Source organism: Dreissena polymorpha, chromosome 2, assembly GCF_020536995.1.
Source record: "Dreissena polymorpha isolate Duluth1 chromosome 2, UMN_Dpol_1.0, whole genome shotgun sequence".
Classification (NCBI taxonomy): domain Eukaryota; kingdom Metazoa; phylum Mollusca; class Bivalvia; order Myida; family Dreissenidae; genus Dreissena; species Dreissena polymorpha.
Window position 1 is genome coordinate 58,937,937 of NC_068356.1, and position 19,759 is coordinate 58,957,695.

At 35.1% G+C, this 19,759-nt stretch overlaps 1 protein-coding gene across 4 annotated transcripts in view; it reads left to right on the forward strand.

Moving 5' to 3' along the window:
• The window catches only part of LOC127867200 (protein FAM13B-like), a 96,630-nt gene that overhangs the window by 22,282 nt on the left and 54,589 nt on the right, over positions 1–19,759 (forward strand). For 3 of the 4 annotated variants that reach the window (XM_052408241.1, XM_052408243.1, XM_052408242.1), the window contains exons 5-9: positions 977–1,160; positions 3,624–3,747; positions 11,220–11,324; positions 15,815–15,978; positions 16,292–16,345. In XM_052408241.1, the coding sequence (XP_052264201.1) occupies positions 977–1,160; positions 3,624–3,747; positions 11,220–11,324; positions 15,815–15,978; positions 16,292–16,345 (631 nt within the window). The remainder of the gene's footprint in view (positions 1–976; positions 1,161–3,623; positions 3,748–11,219; positions 11,325–15,814; positions 15,979–16,291; positions 16,346–19,759) is intronic. The other variant, XM_052408244.1, reaches the window with a different exon arrangement.

The window sequence follows — 19,759 nt, forward strand, 5'->3', positions numbered from 1 at the left end:
ATAATGGACAATGTGCATGTTTTGCCCTTTGAGCGCTGGAACCGGATTTTGAAGGCCTTTGCAAACAGTTTGGATCCAGATGAGACGCCACAGAATGTGGTGTCTCATCTGGATCCAAACTGTTTGCTATTCTGATAGTATTCTTTGAAAAAAATTGAAGAAAATGTTAATTTTACAAATTCAGCAGACAACATTTAAGCAGACGACAAATTTCCCAGCATGCAAAGGGTTAGCCTTTTCCTCCTTTATTATTTCCCAAATAAGTAAATCATACATGAACAGGACTGCTGTAGAATATAAAATATTGTTGGGAAACTTTCATCAACATTTTTTTGTATCAAGGCTCTGAAATCGAATTTGTCTGGTCACTTTTCAGTCTTGTCAGGTCGTCTGTCTGCCAGTGTCGTGATTTGAATGAAAAAGGCATCTATATGAAATAATATTACTTGGATCAATGTTTTTCTGTTATGTTTTCATACTGGCAGGGAAAAACATAAGTATTGTCAGACTTATATTTTACACAGAAAAGATACTGGAGTTGATAACAAAAAAAGTGTCTCGGTAAAAAATGTAAAGGTTGTTTTTTTTTACACTGTTTAAAGATCGATAAATTGCAGAAAATTATTACGAAATTACAAACATGCTCTTAAGATGTTTTTTATGATTTCGTTTACATAAATTTATCTGAAATTGATTTTGTAACATTCAGTGCCTCTTTGAACATTGAATTATTCATAGACAATCAGATCTGAAAATTAAATGTCATTTTATGAAGATAACGAATTTTATTAAGTTCTCCCTTATGAGCTTTACAAGTACATGGCCCTGTTTCCAGTTTTGTCTACCATTGTTTCATGGTACCCGAGTTAACACAAATATGGGCCAAGTTTCCAATTTAGTCTCCCATTCTTTCAGTGTGCCCAAAGGACTCATAATTATGGTCAAATTTCCAAGTTTGGTTTCCCATTTTTTTCAGGGTTCCCAAAGGACCCCAAGTCATGCGTAACTCACCTGAAACCCTTGCTGAAGGAGCTGCCAGATGAACACTACGATCTCCTCAAGCACGTGATACGCTTCCTGGCCATTGTAGCGTGCAACGAGCAGGTCAACAAGATGAGTCCCATGGCCCTGGCCATCGTGTTTGGACCCAATCTGTTCATGTAAGGGTCGAGTAAATGTATTTTTATTATACAAGCCTCAATTTTGGGAAAATGAGATTTGATGCATGTGTGAAAAGTGTAGTTCCAGATTATCCTGTACATTGTTCAGGGGCCACTCTTTCCTCCTAGACTGGATTATTCTTCAGAAGAAACTTCCTTTTTTTAAACGCCCCAACAAATCAGAAAGTGTTGCCCTGATTAGCCTTTTTTTATGCCCCCTTTCGAAGAAAAGGGGGTATATAGTTTTCGCACTGTCCGTCTTCACACTTTTCGAGTCCGCTCTCTAATTCAAATAGTTTTCATCCGATCTTTACCAAACTTTGTTAGAAGTTGTATCTAGACCAAAGCTAGGTCAAGTTCGAATATGGGTCGTGCTGGGTCAAAAACTAGGTCACGGGGTCACTTAGTGCATTTCAATAACTTTTGAATATATAACAATATCAAAGCGTTTATTGGAGGCATATGTCATTAATGGAGACAGCTCTTGTTTATTTATTTTTTTAAACACCCCAAAAAATCAAAAATGAGCCTGTAAGGATGTATGCAGCCACAGGCTAATCTGGGGCGCCACTTTATACACATGCATTAAGCCCTGTTTTCTTGGGCACCACTTTATACACATGCATTAAGCCCTGTTTTCTGGGGCGCCACTTTATACACATGCATTTAGCGCTGTTTTCTTGGGCACCACTTTATACACATGCATTAAGCCCTGTTTTCTGGGGCGCCACTTTATACACATGCATAAGCCCTGTTTTCTGGGGCGCCACTTTATACACATGCATTAAGCCCTGTTTCTGGGGCGCCACTTTATACACATGCATTTAGCCCTGTTTTCTTGGGCGCCACTTTATACACATGCATTAAGCCCTGTTTTCTGGGGCGCCACTTTATACACATGCATTAAGCCCTGTTTTCTGGGGCGCCACTTTATACACATGCATTAAGCCCTGTTTTCTGGGGCGCCACTTTATACACATGCATTAAGCCCTGTTTTCTGGGGCGCCACTTTATACACATGCATTTAGCCCTGTTTTCTGGGGCGCCACTTTATACACATGCATTAAGCCCTGTTTTCCAAGAGTGAGGCTCATACTACATTATTTATGCTTAGACCCAAAAATATGTTTGACCTCACCTAGGGAAATGTGCAGATATCAACGTTTTTAACAACATGTGTTTTCAAATAACTCTTTGCCACTTAGATACGTATTTTTAAGCATTTGTAGCTTCATAAAAAGTTACATTTAGATAAATACATTTGTTACTAAATTCAAGTTTTTTAGGCTTCATTTCCAAACATAAGTTACTGATGAGCAGCAAACAGCATAAAACCTGAACAGACTGCGCGTTACTTGCAGGCTTTTCTGGTTTTATGCTGGTTGCAAAAGCCATTTTCACTTTGCTTTAAATGGGGGAAACGGATAAATGTGTATTGGTAAGATTAAAGATACTTGTCATGGTTTGTGACAAAATATGTCTTTAAAGATTAACTTAAAAAATCCCAAAGCAGGCAATACAGTTGAGACCATGTTGAAATGAACAACAAGAACACCTATGTTTGGTACTATGTTAAAACAGTAAACAGAAAACAGTACATGTATGTACCATACTCTTACAAATTATTGATAGCAATTTATTTAAAACAAACAAGTCAAAGATATTGTAGGCACTTAGTTATTGTACTAAAGTTCACAACACAAATGACATTAGTTAAGTACCAAATTACCAGCATCAAAGAAAATGAGGCTCAAATTTTACAATTATTATAATTTACAGGAGTCTAGCTATCGGAAAAGGGGTCTTACTGCATTATAGCTTTTTTATACACATATTAGCCTGTGAAGCCTGTATGACTAATCAGTGAGGACATTTTCGGCCTAAACTGGATTTTTATCAAAAAGATATCTACATTTACCCGAAAATTCCATTAGAGTGAGCCTGTTTACCTGCAGACTGCACCAGCTAACCTGGAACAACACTTTACACTCATGCATTCTTCACTGCAGGTCTTGCAAGGAATTCATGGGTCTTAACACTTTGCACGCTGGGAAATTTTTCGTCTGCTAAAATGTCGTCTGCTGAATTTCTTAAATTAACATTTTCTTCGATTTTTTTCAAAGAATACTATCAGAATAGCAAACAGTTCGGATCCTGATGAGACGCCACGTTCTGTGGCGTCTCATCTGGATCCACACTGTTTGCACAGGCCTTCAAAATTCGGTTCCCGCACTGAAAGGGTTTAAGACCAAGGCACCACACATATTGTGTACTGCTTTATTTTTTCAATAAAATCCTTGCTTTGGGAAATGAGGTGTTACTGGCATTGCGTTAATTAGTAACACTATCAGCCTAAACGGGATTGTTGCTGCCTAGAAGATTTATTAAAGAGGAAAAGGTCTTTTGCCGACTGCACAGGCTTCTCTGGAATGACACTTTACGTCCATGAATTCTTCACTTCAGGTCAGGCAAGGGATTCATGGCACTGAAAGACCAGGGCACCATGAACCAGATCATTTACCGATTCATTGTGGACTACAACGCGCTGTTCAAGGAAGCTGACGAGGACCCTCCTAGCGTGTACTGGGTATGTTGAGTGTCGTCTGTCTGCCATGGCGTTTTATGTACAGTCCTGGGTTCAGGGCCAGTATTCACCGTACAAATCTAAGACTTAAGTCTGGGAAAAAATAATCTTTGAATGGGAATAGTCAAGAATTACTTTAATTTTGAGTCAAACTTGGCATTAACCTCCCCAATCTTTGTCATTCATAATGTAGAACAGGATGTTAAGGAAATAATAATCAGTGATAGCCTGTATACAGTGAACCTGGGTTTATCCAGAAACGTCCGTTCCTGCAGAAATTTCCGGATTTACGAATCTTCCGGATAATCGAACCATTGCCGTTTTGACAAGAGTTTAATACTTACCTTATGACATACACCTTATGTTTATGTACATTTACATACTTATTTCGCATCAAGAATGATATTTTCTTGTTACGCAGACATTTATTTAGTTTATATAGTTTAAAAAATCAAATGTTGTATATGTATATGTTAATATAAATACAAAAACGCGTAACCAAATTGTAGTACATGTACACACCATGAGGACTGCATGTATCTCGTGTGATACTGCCGCAGTGAAAAGACGTTGCCATGGGTGGCACGCGAGCTGTAAGCTGGTAAAGTAACAGAGTTACAAATCAAGTGTGTTGATGGCAAATGAAAATTAAACAGAAAACTGCGATACTGTTTTAATATCTTTATTTATAACCCATCTCAGAATGTTGAAATGATTAAAATAGTGACATGTGACATTCCCAACATTGTTAAAAATCATAGCGACAAGTTTTTAACGGATTGTATAAATAATCCTAGCACAACTTTTCACGCATAACAAGTTCATTTCGTAAAAAAATCCATAACTTTTGTTTGGGGACACTCCTTGCTGGTTCGGTCTTGAAGAACAGTCGACATCATTCCTGTTCCTACGCATTGAAATCAGCGTCTTAATTGGTAGCGTGTTCAGCTCATTAAAGACATTCAAGAAAATCAAACATCAAACCAAGTGTGTAATTTAAGATGCATTGTGTAATGCCGACACCAATTTAAGTTTAAGTAAAGTCGGAGTCTAATCATGTTTAGTCACGCGTATTAGCTATCACTCCTTAACACTGTAATATTTCACGCCTTGGTGAATGCGCTTTTGTTTATTTGGCGGGCGTCGATTAAGCCCCCATGTTGGGAAACACCCGGATTAACGAGACATAAGACCACGACTTTTATATTTCTTGGTTTACAAAACTGCCAACCCTAATTTTTGGAAAAAGGGAAAGAAAAAAAATCGGAAAATCATCTTTTTTATATATTTTATTCCCGACCGCACTGAAAAATGAGCAAAACAAGAAAAAAAAACGATCCGATTAGAGTACAGTTGGGAATAAAATCAAGTAAGTACAATCAACGATTGGTTCACATATATTGCAGAGATCAGGATATTTTTCAATGTGACACATTATGTACCAGTCCTTTTATGGGCACTTCTCAAAATTTATTTCGGTTAAAAATTACAGACAATAGGAAAATCAGCGTCAGTAAAATGTCGACCCCATCAAAATTTATTTCCGAGTCTGTGACGCAACTATATTGTTTAACATGTTAATTATATTAAACAAACCCGATATCATAGTAGATAAAAATTATTACCTTGCAATTTGATAATTAGTATAAATAATCCAATAAAACACTGCCATTATTTACGATATATGTGTTTAGGAATTTTGTAAAGACGTCCGCCATAGTTTATAGGAACTGTACAGAAAGTTTGGAAATCGGAACAAATCGGTATATCTCGGAAAATCATTGATAAATATATTTGTCGTTTCAATGCTTAGGGCCGATTAATTTCAGCAAATCGGAACTCAACTTGCGTAAAACACTTGCTCAATTAACCGTTAAACTCCGCCTCTGTACTCTACAAAAGATTCGAAGGCGGAGCTATGCAGGTGCTATTATTAAATTGGAGGATTGCAATTGAGAAACAAACACACGATTGGTTCGGCATGTTGATTGCTAGAAAAAGGAAGCTAATTTTGTTGGCGTGAAATTTGTCGCTTTATTGCTTCAGATAGAAAGCGGCTTTCCTTCGATGACGTCAAACTGTCAATTTACACAGACTGCACATTTTCGGAAGACTTCAACTGACTTCTTGTTTACAATTCCGGTAAAAAAACACTTGCTAACATTAAACTTTCGATTAAATTATCAAAATAAAGCAAAAGCGAAGTTGACAAATATGATTAAATTAATTCGCGTCAGTTCAAATAAGGCGTTTTGCGTGGTAAATCAACAAGTTTTCATGACAACAACAACTTTAACAAACATTACTGCGACGACGCGGGGATCGATCTACCTCGATTTTTTTTCATGGACGATCTCATAAGTGGAATAAGAGCAAACACATAATTTGTGTATGAGTAGTTTATCTTATATAAGATTTATGCAACGGGCATTGCATTGCGTAATGGTGCGCATCGAATTACGGAAATGAAGCGCAGTTTTTCGTTTTAATGGGAGAAGAACGCATGTCATGTAATGGAGTGTTTAAAATTGCCTGATGTTACAAAAGGTGCTTTTAGGAATCATTTCATTTGAAGATATAGATGTGTTTCATTGTATAATTAGATTTTTTGTCTGTGTGTTAAGCTAATAAAAGATATGTTGTCTTTGTTCTGATGTTATTAGTATTAGCATTTTTTGCCAATGATTTTTATTTTTATTTTTTTTTTTTTCGACCGCCCGATGGACTATTTTCAAAATAATTTTTGTAAACCAATAAAAAAAAAAGTTGTGGCCTAATTACAGCTAAATTCACAGATCGGTGTCGCTAAAATATATGTCCGGATCCGGAACGCGAGATTCCGGACTTAACGAGGGAAAATACTGCATAATAAATCCGTTCCCCTTGACTTTCGTCTGGATCGCGAGTTTTCCGGACTATCAAATTCTGGATAAACGCGGGTTCACTGTATATTGAAATACTGAACATATTTTTCCTGGCTCTTAGTCTATTTTTTATTCTTAAGTCTAAGAAGGAATTGGTAAATACGGACCCAGTTTACGGAAAGCTTTCACAAACATATCGTGTGGACAGATTTTTGATGATGTTTGATTTCTAGACCAAAAATCTTTTTGTATGTTAAGCTGTTAACGGAAGGTAGTATTAAAAAATGGCAAGGGCTTATTTTTCTTTTGTAGATTATAGAATGATAAGCTTAAATTTATGTTTGTGCCTACAATATAAGGAGACAACATAATTATGACTGTGTTAATTTTTGTTTCTAAATGGAGAGGGTTAACATGCAAAAAGTGGATTTTTTCACTGCCTTTATATGTAAAATAAATATGTTTATTTGAAAATATTAAATATAAAATGTTAACAAATCAGATTTGTTATCATATGCCCTTTTGAATGTTACTGACTTTTATTGATATTGTTTGTGGAAGGTTTGTTGAAGTAGACCCAGAGTTTATTAAATATTTTTGCATACATGCCAGAAACTTTCGGGTCCAAATCGGGACAGTCCATTAAAAATGTCGGGACATTTTACCAAAAAGCAGGACACCTAAAACGATCAATCACGCCACCTTTACTGAAGTCAGTAATCAGCTAATTACTTACAAAACCTCATAATTTCTGGCAAATATTGATGGTAAATGCGTTTAGAATTGCATGAACACAGAAGTTCTCCATTTTCCGGAAGTAAACAAACATGTGCACTATGCAGATGAACCCATTTGTGACTAAGGCAACGTTCAACGGGATGTGCGCACATCGAGCACTGTTTTTATTCAACCAATCATCCATTAACTCTAAATTCAGATTGATGCAATATGTACACATTATTTTCTGAAAATCAGCCAAAAACGAAAGTAAATTTATGTCTCTGGTATCGGTCAGCGCTCGATTTGTTTGACATATAATACACTAAATACCGCATATTAATAGTATCTTTGAACATGATTTGGGCCATGAAATACAAAAGCAATCTGCTTAATGAACTACGATGCATCTATCCCTAGCAATTAACGACCCTTATCATAAAAATACCCTGGTGTGAATGCCCTATAAAATCAATAATTTGCCGATATATCGCTGATGTGTCAAAAACAACACTGGATCACTCGACTAGTAGATATGGTTTGTTAATAGGGGGCAATAAAGGGATTAGCGATGGTAATTAAAGCCAGACGGAGCTTGAATAGGGAATTGTATTATGAACTTATAAAGAGCGTATATCGTTTTGTTTGAATGTCGGGACAAATAGTGTTACATCGGGACACCGGGACAAACACCCCAAAAGCAGGACTGTCCCGCCAAGATCGGGACGTCTGGCATGTATGATTTTTGCCAGTGTATCCCCTGTAGTTACATGTGGGAATGGATAGTTGTCATTTTGTGCTAGTGTATCCCTTTAGTATCATGCGGGAATTGATAGTCTTTTTGTCATAGTGTCAACCTTAAGTCACATGTGAGAAATTCTTAGTTGTCTTGTGATTTTGTCACCCTTGCTAGGCTAGGCTGTTCACAAGATGAATCCCAGCACCCAAGTGTTTGTAAGGCTTATAATGTCCTCCTTCAAACATGCTTGGGTATATTGCTTGGCATCAGTCAGTTGGTCAGCTGGTCGGATTTTCAATCTGTACATAACTTCATTTCAACATATGGTCCGTGCTCTGTGAAAAAGGGATTTAATGCCTGTGCGTAAAGGGGCGTTCCAGATAAGCCTGTGCAGTCCACACAGGCTAATCAGTAACAACTATTTCCGCTTTTATGAAAGTTTTTGTTTCAAGAAAGTCTCTTCTTAGCAAAAATCAAGTTTAGGCGGAAAGTGTCGTCCCTGATTAGCCTGTGTAAACTACACAAGCTAAGCTGGGATGACACTTCAGGCATATGCATTTAACCCCCTTTTCACAGAGCATGGCTCAATATCTAAAGAATGCTTTGACTGACCATCATGTTAATTTAAATTTTGAATGATGTCTGCTTGGGAAGACACGATGATGCTTTTTGATTTTGAGGTCAACAGGTTTAAGGTCATTGTCAGAGGAGTTTGTATTATGAAGTTCATTACAAGCTGATATCTATAGAACGCTTTGATGTCCCTTCGTCTTGGTATGATTGTAAGTAATGAGGAAATGAAACACCGAATGATTTGTAGGTCAAAAGGTCACAGGTCACCACAAACATGCAATATTAAAAAATATTCAAACAACTAACTTTACTGAAACTGACAATCAAGCCTGCCATGAATCTGTTGTTCATATGAGATTAAAACTTTTGTAATATACATGTAAATTTGGCATCATGATATACAAATGTATCAAAGTTTCCCAGACAGATTTCATTTACTGAATAAATTTTACTGATTTCCTTATAAATTATAGCGAACTGATTAATTCTCTGTTCATATAAGTCACTTTGGTCTATTGCAATGTCTATGTAGCCGGATACAAAAGTATTGATTCATTTCAAGATATGTACTCTAGTGATATAAGGAGATCGTTCTGAGGCAATAATTTGTCTTAGACTTTGCTCAAAAGGTCAGTGCTACATTATCAACATTTAAACAAATGACTCGTGTGATTTGTAGGATATAATTTATCATGTTTGCAAAATGTTTGCTCATAAAAAAAGTAACAAGATGGACTGCATAAATCTTACTCATAGGTAATGAATTGACTTGTTAAATATTTTGTTTTCAGTCATGATCTATTAATTGATGGTGATTTTCTGAAATGTTGAGAGTTTAGCAGATTGTGCATAGTATAACCAGTAAAAAATGCGTTAAGAATTGTTTGGAGAGGCTTTTTCGCATGATAATAAAATTGGTAAACATTATTTCTTATTTAGTTATCTGTACTCTGAAGGACATGTTTCATATTTGGTAATTAATTGAAGTATTGTGCAAATAGGAATTTTATTCTTGGTGCTTAGTTTTTGAAGCATAAAAAGATCTGCAGATCTCAAAAGCTGTATAATCATAGCTTTTTTCCACCTGATGAGTGGATAAGCAGGGAAATCAATTTCTTTTCTTAAATGTCAAGAGTGCATAACTTTCGTAACCACGTTGAACAATTTTCATAAACAATTGCAAAAACCAGACAGAATGTATGCATCCTTGTTGTCATCAATGTAAGAGAACAAGAACAAACTAGATTTTCTGGTTGAACAATTTAGAATGATTGACATGTTTTGCTGACACCTGTTTGCGTTGGCGATATTGTAAGGATAACAGCGTGCTCCAAGCAATTTCTCAGGAAATAGTGGGAAAAAGACTGGTTTGCATAGTATGTTGAATATTTTGTTTCTTTATATAACATTTATGTTTACTTTAAAGCAGCAGTTTTGTTTCTTAATAGCTATAGATATTTCTGATGTATGTACTATTATAGTCCCTTATTTTGTATTGTATACTATTAAGTGTTACCTTATCTTTTGTTGACTGTAAGATGTGGGTGAATGTGAAATTGTACCATGAGCTGTTAACAATTAGTCAAATGTCTACCTTCTTAGAATTCCAGGTATTAAATAGTACACACATTTGCCCTTTTTGGTATGTTCACTTCGTATTTTAGGTCAAAATTACAATGGAAAATTGTTGGGTCAAAATTACAATGGAAAATTAAACTATGTACTAGTAACATAATAACCCTATGAAATTCAGTGTGCGATTGTATGACACTCAGCTATCTGGTTGAATACTTTTAAATATTTAATAATCCAGTTATAAGCACAGTGAAAAATATCAATACCTTGCTATTTGATAACTTGCAGTTATGTAGCAAATTACTCCTTCAATAATTAAAAATACGGTAAAGAATAATTTTTATCAATTTTTAAAGGAAAAAATCTGGACATGTTACTAATTATTTATAGTTCTGTAGATTGCGTGAAATTTACTTGTGTGGGTAACTTTCTAAAACTCTGGCTTCAATGGGTTTTCATGACTGTGTGGGAGGCCCTATTTATTCTAAATGGTCATTTAACTGGTTAAAAATGGTCTGTACATTTGATAAATGGCAGCTTTTTATGGAGTCATTCATTTTGATATTCATTATTTCTAATTTATTTTATTTCAGCTCTGCCTAATTAAGTTTTAAAATGTATACCATTTTAATGTAGACCTTATTAATGTTTAAATGTTATTTAGTTAAGTTTGATTATTTTGAAACCCAGGCTTTTGAATTCAGTTCCTTGGGTAGAACTATTGCCTTTGAAATAAAAAAATTGCCTGGGATTGTTTTCGCAACCTCTGGCATAAACCATATTCACAACTAGCTTAGCTTTGTATATACAATCTTAGCTAAAATGGTGTTGGTATGATTTTAGTTTTGATTGGAAAAATTTAAATGTTAAATTTCAGAGAGAGACTCCATATTATATTTTTAGAGCCCATAGCCTTACACTTTATTCCTGTACATATCTAATATGAGAAGTGTAAGTATTTTCTCACAAAGAATTCAATCCAAACTCACTGTTAATATATGCCATAGGAGAGGAAAAAGAACAATAAAGTCCCTGACCGTCCTCCCCCACCCAAATTGAGTATCACCGAGCCCGAGGTATCGAGCCCGAAACCCACACCTCTACCCAGGAAGGTAATGTCGCCCATGCTACCCATTGCCTTGAGCTCCAGACACTCTGGGTCTTTTAATTTTTTTAAAGATTGTTTTAGTTATTTCTTGTTTGTTTTTGCGTTTTTTACCTTTTTTTTATGTTTTGTCACTTTTTTCCTAGGCAATCTTTGAGAACATGAGCAGCTTACCTGAGTATCTTGTGCTCTTACTTAAATATGCCAGTAATTTTTAACTGCCTTTCCTGAATTGGAGATTTTATGGCAATGATTGTGGTGATAATTTCATTTCCAAATTCTGCATGTAAAGATAATGAAGTATCTGGCTCACAATAACAGATTATAACTGAATGTAAGGGGTCCTTTATAGACTTAAATCTTTAACAGATAAGACAGGTGTAAATCATCTGATGGAATTGTAGGATTTTGCAATCAGGGACTTTTTGGATATCTTTTTCTGGAGTAAACAATTGATAAACCCTGGTAAAGTACGTGTTGAAAATTAAATGTTGTTTTTAGCTCGACTATTATATATGAAATATATATAGTGGAGCTATCCTACTCATCCCGGCGTCGGCGTGAGCGTATGCGTTAGCGTCTGCATTTTGTCATAATTATGGCCCCTTTTCCACTTACAATATGCAGCAAATGGTAAAGTTTGCGTACTACCCCAACTATTTTCAATGTCCCTTGACATATTGCTTTCATATTTTGCATGCTTGTTAACCATCATAACCCCAACCAATAAACAAGAGCAGACAACTGTATCAAGCATTTTGACAGAATTAATGCTGCTTTTATACTTAGATAATTGAACATTTTGCTTAAATAGCCATAACTTCTTTACTAATGATCGCATTTTATTATTACTTTGACAAAACAACACTTACCTGAATACCACAATGGATTCCACCCTAACAATACCCAACGCCCCTTCCCAGAATCCCTCCCCCCCAACCTCCCCCCCTCAATTTTTTTTTAAACATCATCTAATAAATTTCCACACCCCACATTATACCCCCCTCTCATCCCCCTACCCCCCTATTTTTTTTTTTAAACATCATCTAATAAATTACCACACCCCACATTATAACCCCTCTCACCCCCCTACCCCCTCCCTACCCCCCCTCCATTTTTTTTAATTTTTTGTTCCTTTTTTATTTTTTAAAGATCGTTTACTATATTATTGAATATGAACAATTTCCCCATGATGGCTTACGTTATACTGTCAAGCACTCGAATAGTCGAGCGGGCTGTCCTCTGACAGCTCTTGTTATATGCTTGATAGTTCAACCTGTAGAAACCGTAAGAAAATTTTCTGAAGGGCTTGCTAGAATATAACAGTTTCCCTCTCAGAAGCAAAGTTAAACTAGCAATATGCAACCAGTATAAAACCAGAACAGCCTGCGAGTTACTCACAGTCTGTTCAGGTTTTATACTGGTTGCTGCTCATAAGTATCTCTGTATTGCAAATGAAAGCCTTAAAACTTGAATGTATCTACAGAAAGTATTACATTTAATTTGATTTTCAAAAAGAGTACTACCATGATCAAAATGTTTATCTAAGCAGTAAAGGGTTAGCTCTTCGCATGCTGGGAAATGTGTCGTCTGCTAAAATGTTGTCTGCTGAATTTCTAAAATTAGCATTTTCTTCGATTTTTTCAAAGAATATTATCAGAATAGCAAACAGTTTGGATCCTGATGAGACGCCACGTTCTGTGGCGTCTCATCTGGATCCAAACTGTTTGCAAAGGCCTTCAAAATTCGGTTGCCGCACTGAAAGGGTTGGTCTTGACAGTTTTTCTGGAGCTCTGCCCATTACCACCTCTTTCCTTCTGCTGTGCCGCTTTAGAGTCCTTGCACTTCATCCTCCCATCAGCCTCTTTGTAGTCGCCGCTTGCACAGGTTCATTTTTCATTAGGGGTTTTGGGGAATTTCAGCGGAAAGATCCAGAGGAGCATGACAGGTCGTTCTCAGTGTCCCCATATCTTAGTTGTTCTATCATATCTTATCATATCATATCTTAGTCTTTTTCTTTTCTGTGGATTGGGCAACACAGAATGAAGCATTTGAGCTCTGAATTAAAATGAAACACGATGTGAATATCGAGTAAATAATGTTTATAGTTTAACAACGAAATTTAACATTCAGTTTAACAATGAAATTTTATATTCAATTATATATCAAAACAACCTTTTTTGTTTGCCGTGGTGTGATATGGCTATGGTGTCCCCCTAGTGAGGGGGAGGTTGCAGGTTTGATCCCCACTGTGGGAGCGTTCTTTAGACCCCCCCAAAGACACCATGTACTGGTTTTACCTAGGAAACAGACTCGAGAGTGTTTCAAATAAGTAGTAAGTACTCTAAATGCAAACAAGCTAAAATAAATAGGTTTAAACTAAACTAACCTTTTTTGTTAATGAATATGAAAACATTTAGTGTTAACATTGGTTTCGAATGCCACTTTTCCTTTTTATCATAAACCTGTTTGTTTTTTGACTGTATATATTTTCCATTAGGGAACATACTTGGCATTTTGACAACCAGTTGGTTGACCCATGATAAAAAAGAGGTGGAATTCTTTTATTTTTGCAGTTTATAATTTTTTTTATTTGCTGAGTTCTGCATACTGTGCCATCGGGGTGATTAAGGAGTGAAAAGTTATGATTCAATGACTTGTATACATGTAAATGAAAATGATTTATACTGAAAATTGTGTATATCATATTAATTTAGTGTTTGAGAAGAAAAAATGAAGTGTTTGTTGCACATATTTTCCGCCAGCATGTATACACATTTCTGAAATATTTTTTTTGACAGTTTTAAAGTTCTTAATAATTCTTTTAATCATTGTTTATTTTCTTTGATATTTTGTTTATCATAACTCTGGTAAATATTTGTTTTTTTATTGAGCTTCTTATCTCATTTAATAGTTTTTCATATTACATTATTTGCTGGGGCTGAGTTAACTATTTTCTTTCTCTATTATAATCCAATCTGATCATCCTGTTCCTTTGTTTTCTGTTATTCATTTAATGTATGGTGTGGTACATGTATTCAGATATGAATCTTATTTTCATCTATCATTAGGTCTGTAAAGAAAAATCTCTAAAAGTTGTGTTTTTTTTTTTAATTGTTCTTCTGTTGTTACAACATTTCTTTAAATAATTTTTTGCTTGTTTTTGCATTTAAATTAAGTTCCACGTCCACATTTACAGTGTATATTGTTTACACAACTGACTGTTATAGTGCTTGTAAAATGTCTTGTATTGTTAACTTTAAATTAATGTATTTTTTAAACAGCTGAATTGAATTATTTCTCAATGAAATAAAGATTTAAGAGGGCATTCACAATCAAGAATAATGGTGTATGTGCCATAAGACCCCAATATCCTGTTTGGTGTGCTTTATGATGTTTTTTAAACAGATCAGTGCTGAAGTTGGTGTTTGTTTGTTTGTTTTGTTGGATTTTTTGTAGTTTTTACCAATATTTCAGTGTATCATGGAAGTAAGATTTTTATTAAGTTTTTGTGATCAGGATTCTATTTCTAAACAAATATTGATTGTACATTCTGCATTATAAATCTTGTTATAAATATTTATTAATATTACAATAATCTTTCACTTGTCACAGTTAATATAACTTATTAGGAATGGAAAGGACAGATAACAAACTTATCCATGATTGTGTTGGCTGAAGTAAAATTTTAGCATGTTATATAATGTTAATAAATTAAGCAAGCTAAGCTTGATTGAATAAAACCAGAAAACTAGTGATTGAATAAAAATGAATTGAATAAAAGCATACATAATATGTAAAGTTTGTGCTACAGAATTTTCAAAATATTTTATTCTAAATAACATTAACAAAAAGTGTAGGATCCTGACACAAAACTGATAAGAATGTATTTCTAGAATATCATAATTAAAAAACTATAGTTCAACAATTACTTTGTTATAATAGGGCTTAAGTTCTTATTAATTATTATAAGGCTTAAGTTCTTATTAAACCATTTCAGACTAAACAAAGATCCTAACAATTTTTATGCCCCCGTTAGGGTGGCATATAGTAGTTGAACTGTTCGTCAGCCCAACTGTGTGTCCGTCTGAAACCTTTAACATTGGCCATAACTTTTGCAATATTGAAAATAGCAACTTGATATTTGGCATGCATGTGTATCTCATGGAGCTGCACATTTTGAGTGGTGAAAGGTCAAGTTCATCATTCAAAGTCAAAGGTCAAAAAAAATAATCCAAGGGAAGTAACAAGCTTTAAATGGAGATAATTTTTATTTATCATTTGGCAGGTACAGATCATTTTCACAAGGAAAGTAATATTTTTTAAAGGGATATTATAAAAAAAATATAATTTAGTTCAAAGCGGCACAGTAGGAGGCATTGTGTTTCTGACAGACACATCTCTTGTTTTCTAGAATATCACATTGAAAAACCGTGCGTACACAAATAAATTTGTAATTAAATCATGGAAGCTTTAAGTTCATACTTCTCATTTCAGACGAAGTTGAAGAGTTTCGAGGGAAACCAGGTGCCGGACATAGAGGAACCAGACCACAGTGAGAGTTCCATTTCCTCTAAGGGACGCAACTCTCACTCCCACAACAGCTTCAGTTTCAGTGATGAAGAAATGACTGGCAGATTGTCTCCCTTTCATTTGGATAGGTATTTGTTTTGTTCTAAGTTAAGATTTCATAATAGAAATGTGAGTTTGTAGTAGAAATCTCCATTTTGTTTGTTATTACAAATGCCTTAAAGTTAAAACATTGATATTCTCCACTGCAGGTATAATGAAATTTAAACAACTTTAAGAATCTACCTAAAATGTATACATATCTTTGTGTAAACTTGCATGGGTTGTAAAAAATTCATGTGATAAATATTTATTGCAAGAAGTGCACTGAAAATCTTGGTGTTTGCGTCTGGGGTGTCTGTTTTCTTGCTGAGTTCAAAGAAAAATAATTTCTTTTGGTTTCAGTGAAAGTGGATACAGTCTGGTAGAATCTCCGGTGCCATCTGCACGGACTTCAGAGTAAGTAACCAGTCTATATGGAGCATTCTTCCCTAAAATTGATTTATTTATTAAACACCTAAAACAAAATAAGTGTTGTTGAACAGGTAAACAAACAAGTCCTAACTCTGAGCAAAAGGTTTCAAATTAATGTATTTCTCATCATCAGTGCGCACATATTTGACAGATAATGTTTGCAGACTTTTGTGAATAAAAAGGAGTTCTGGGATAATCATGCTAAATGCAAAACCAAAAGTATTTTCCAAGATTAACCTGAACAGTTTGCACAGGCTAATCAGGAATGACACTGTCCTCTTTTCTGGAATTGTATGTGTAAAACAAGTATTTTCTAGCCACTTTTTAGGGATGACAATTTTCTCATAGACTTGATTTTTGTTTTGGAAAGATTTCTGTTAACAAAGAATTCAATAAAAGTGGAAAGTGTTTTCTTTGATTAGCCTGTGCACACATAACAACCTTGCATGAAGCCCAGGTAGCCTGTGCACACATAACGACCTTGCATGAAGCCCAGGTAGCCTGTGCACACATAACACCCATGCATGAAGCCCAGGTCGCCTGTGCACACATAACGACCTTGCATGAAGCCCAGGTTTTCCAGAACACAGCTCATACCATGGAGAATGCTTCAAATAAATGCTCAAATATTGTTTGGAATATATAAAATTGTTTCTGTGATATTTTGCACGCTACCTTGTGTGCTCTACTGATAATGATTTATGTGGCATTTAATATCCTGTGTTTAAACTCTTTGGAATTGAGCTTCTGAGGCAATATCATATCAATGGTATTCCAGTTGCTTTATAGATAATACAACTAATAAATAATTCAAAGCCTTTTGGGATCTCAATTATTTATAAAATGGATGTAGGAAATATTTCTGCCTTGATTTGCCTTACATGTCTCTTCAACTGTTCAAATGTTCTATCTCTGTATCTAGACACCCAACGTTGTTTTGCTATTTTCTTATCTGGTTTGAAAAGACTCATATTGTAGGGTAAAATGATGTAATGAGTCTTACAATCATACAACAGTCATGAGTGTAAACTTTGGATAGCTCTGATGTCAAGGTAAAATACGACCTTTTTGATATGTGTCAAAGTCCACGGTCGGGTGTTTATCTTGTTATCAGCCTGACCTTATAAGGTCTCCTGTGCCTCAGTAACCTGTGAACTTTATCAAAGATATCACAGTGTTTAATGTACTCTTAACCCATTACCAATTAGATATATGTATTTTGATGCATTTGTAGTCCTTTATAAAGTTACATTTAATTGAATACCTTTCTTAATAAGTTCAAGTTTTAAAGGCTTCAATTCCAAGCCTTTAAGTTACTCATGAGCAGCAAACAGCATAAAACCTGAACAGACTGCAAGTTACTGGCAGGCTGTTCTGGTTTTATGCTGGTTGCAAAAGCCAATTTTACTTTGCTTCTTATTGGGGAAAGGGTCAACTTTAAATAGGCTTATTCCCACCAGCGCAGAAAAGTTATGTTGATAACGCTATTTGCCTACTGTACTGAGTTTTCTAAATTGCAAGTTGGTGTTTTCAATTCTGTCCATCCAATCTTGTCTTGTCTGTTACTTCTTCATTACACAGAAACGTTTACAATAACTTGTGACAAATGTTCACTATTATTTTGGTTAGGTTTTGCATGCAAAAATTGTTTCTTTAACTTGAAAGGTTGAGGTCACTCTTAGAGGTCAAAACTAATAGATAGCTTTATAGGAATCATACAGCGTCTTCTGTATCAGATGTTTTTTACTTCTGAATTACATTTGATTTTTATGCTCTCCCAAAATTTCTTTGGGGGAGCATATAGTCGCTGCTTTGTCTGTCTGTGTGTGTGTCCGTCCGTGCACAATTTTTGTCCGGGCTATTTCTCAGCAACTAATGACCGGAATTCAATGAAACTTTATGGGAAGCTTCACTACCAAGAGGAGATGTGCATATTATCAGCGTGTTCTGGTCGGATGATTTTTCAGAGTTATGGCCCTTTGAAATTTTCCATTAACTGTACATATAGTGCAATTCTTGTCTCCCCACTACTAGACGTTTCCTTTTATTTGAATATATAGTGCAATATTGTGACAAAAAAAACCTTTGGGGAGCATCACCCGTCTCCGACGGTTCTTGTTTCTGAATGTTCTTAGGATAAACTGTGTTCATGTAAGTTTTTCAGGGCACTTCATAATCAAATTAGGCTAGTTGCTTAGTGAAACACAATCCTCAAGCCCTTAATAAACTAGCCACAAGACATTAGTCCTGTACTCAAGAACATTGAAAATTCTGTAAACATTACTGATTATGTTGTTCTGCCTGTAATCAAGTGTCAGTTTGCTTTGTGGGTATGCAAATGTTAGATATCTATTTGGGTATGCTACCACATTCTCAAGATAGATTATAATTGTTATTCCTAAATTTTATATACATTGATCATTGTAATTTATTCAATTACGTCATCATAATTTGCTGAAAGAAATTGTGAAAAATACTAGCTTGATCCTAATAATGTCCACTAATTTTGACAAGACCCAAATCAAAAGCACTAGCCCCATTCTTAGGGCCAGAGGGTTCGAGTGAAGACTGATGCCTATATGCATAAATCTTAGAAAAAGATGAAGATCACATCTAGACGTCACACGGTGTTTTTCTTGTTTTTCAAATTTAAACAACATGTGCCTACAAATTACATGTTTGAATGATTGTCACTCCAAAGGTCAAGGTCACATATGTTTAACATGGTAAAAGATCAAGAGTAGGCGTTTAAGGGCGTTTTTTTTTAATGCAAAAAATTATATGTTTCTGATTTTACCCAACTTTCATAATTTTCTTTTATGTCTGTTATTTTGTGGGTTAAATTGTGTAACATGATCTTAAAGGAAAGGACTTGCAAAGAGGACTCTACTTATATATTTAAATATGATTTTAGTGTAGTTGTGAATCTTTGAATTTGAAAGCCATGAATTGCCAATTGTTTGTTATTGTTCTACCTAAAACCAGTCTGGGACACTGAACTTCATGTTTTAAGGTTAGAATGTCATGGAGCCACACTATTTGATGATATCAATACTGTCTATACTTGGCTTAATGATACTGATACTGTCTATACTTGGCTTAATGATACTGATACTGTCTATATTTGGCACAATCCAAAGGGCACATTCTACAAGTGTCTCAGTATATTATAGACAATCCACAAAATATTTCATACAACATGAAGACTGTACTGAATATCTGACGCAGAGTGTCTGGCAATGCTTGCATTAAATGTTATTGTCCCCTACCGGTGAAAGCAGAGGGGACTTATGGTTTGTGCTCTGTGTTTCAGTCTGTCAGTAAGTCTGTCTGTCACACTTTTCTGGAGCCTGCCATAACTTTAAAAGCTCTTCGTATTTTTTCATAAAACTTGAAACA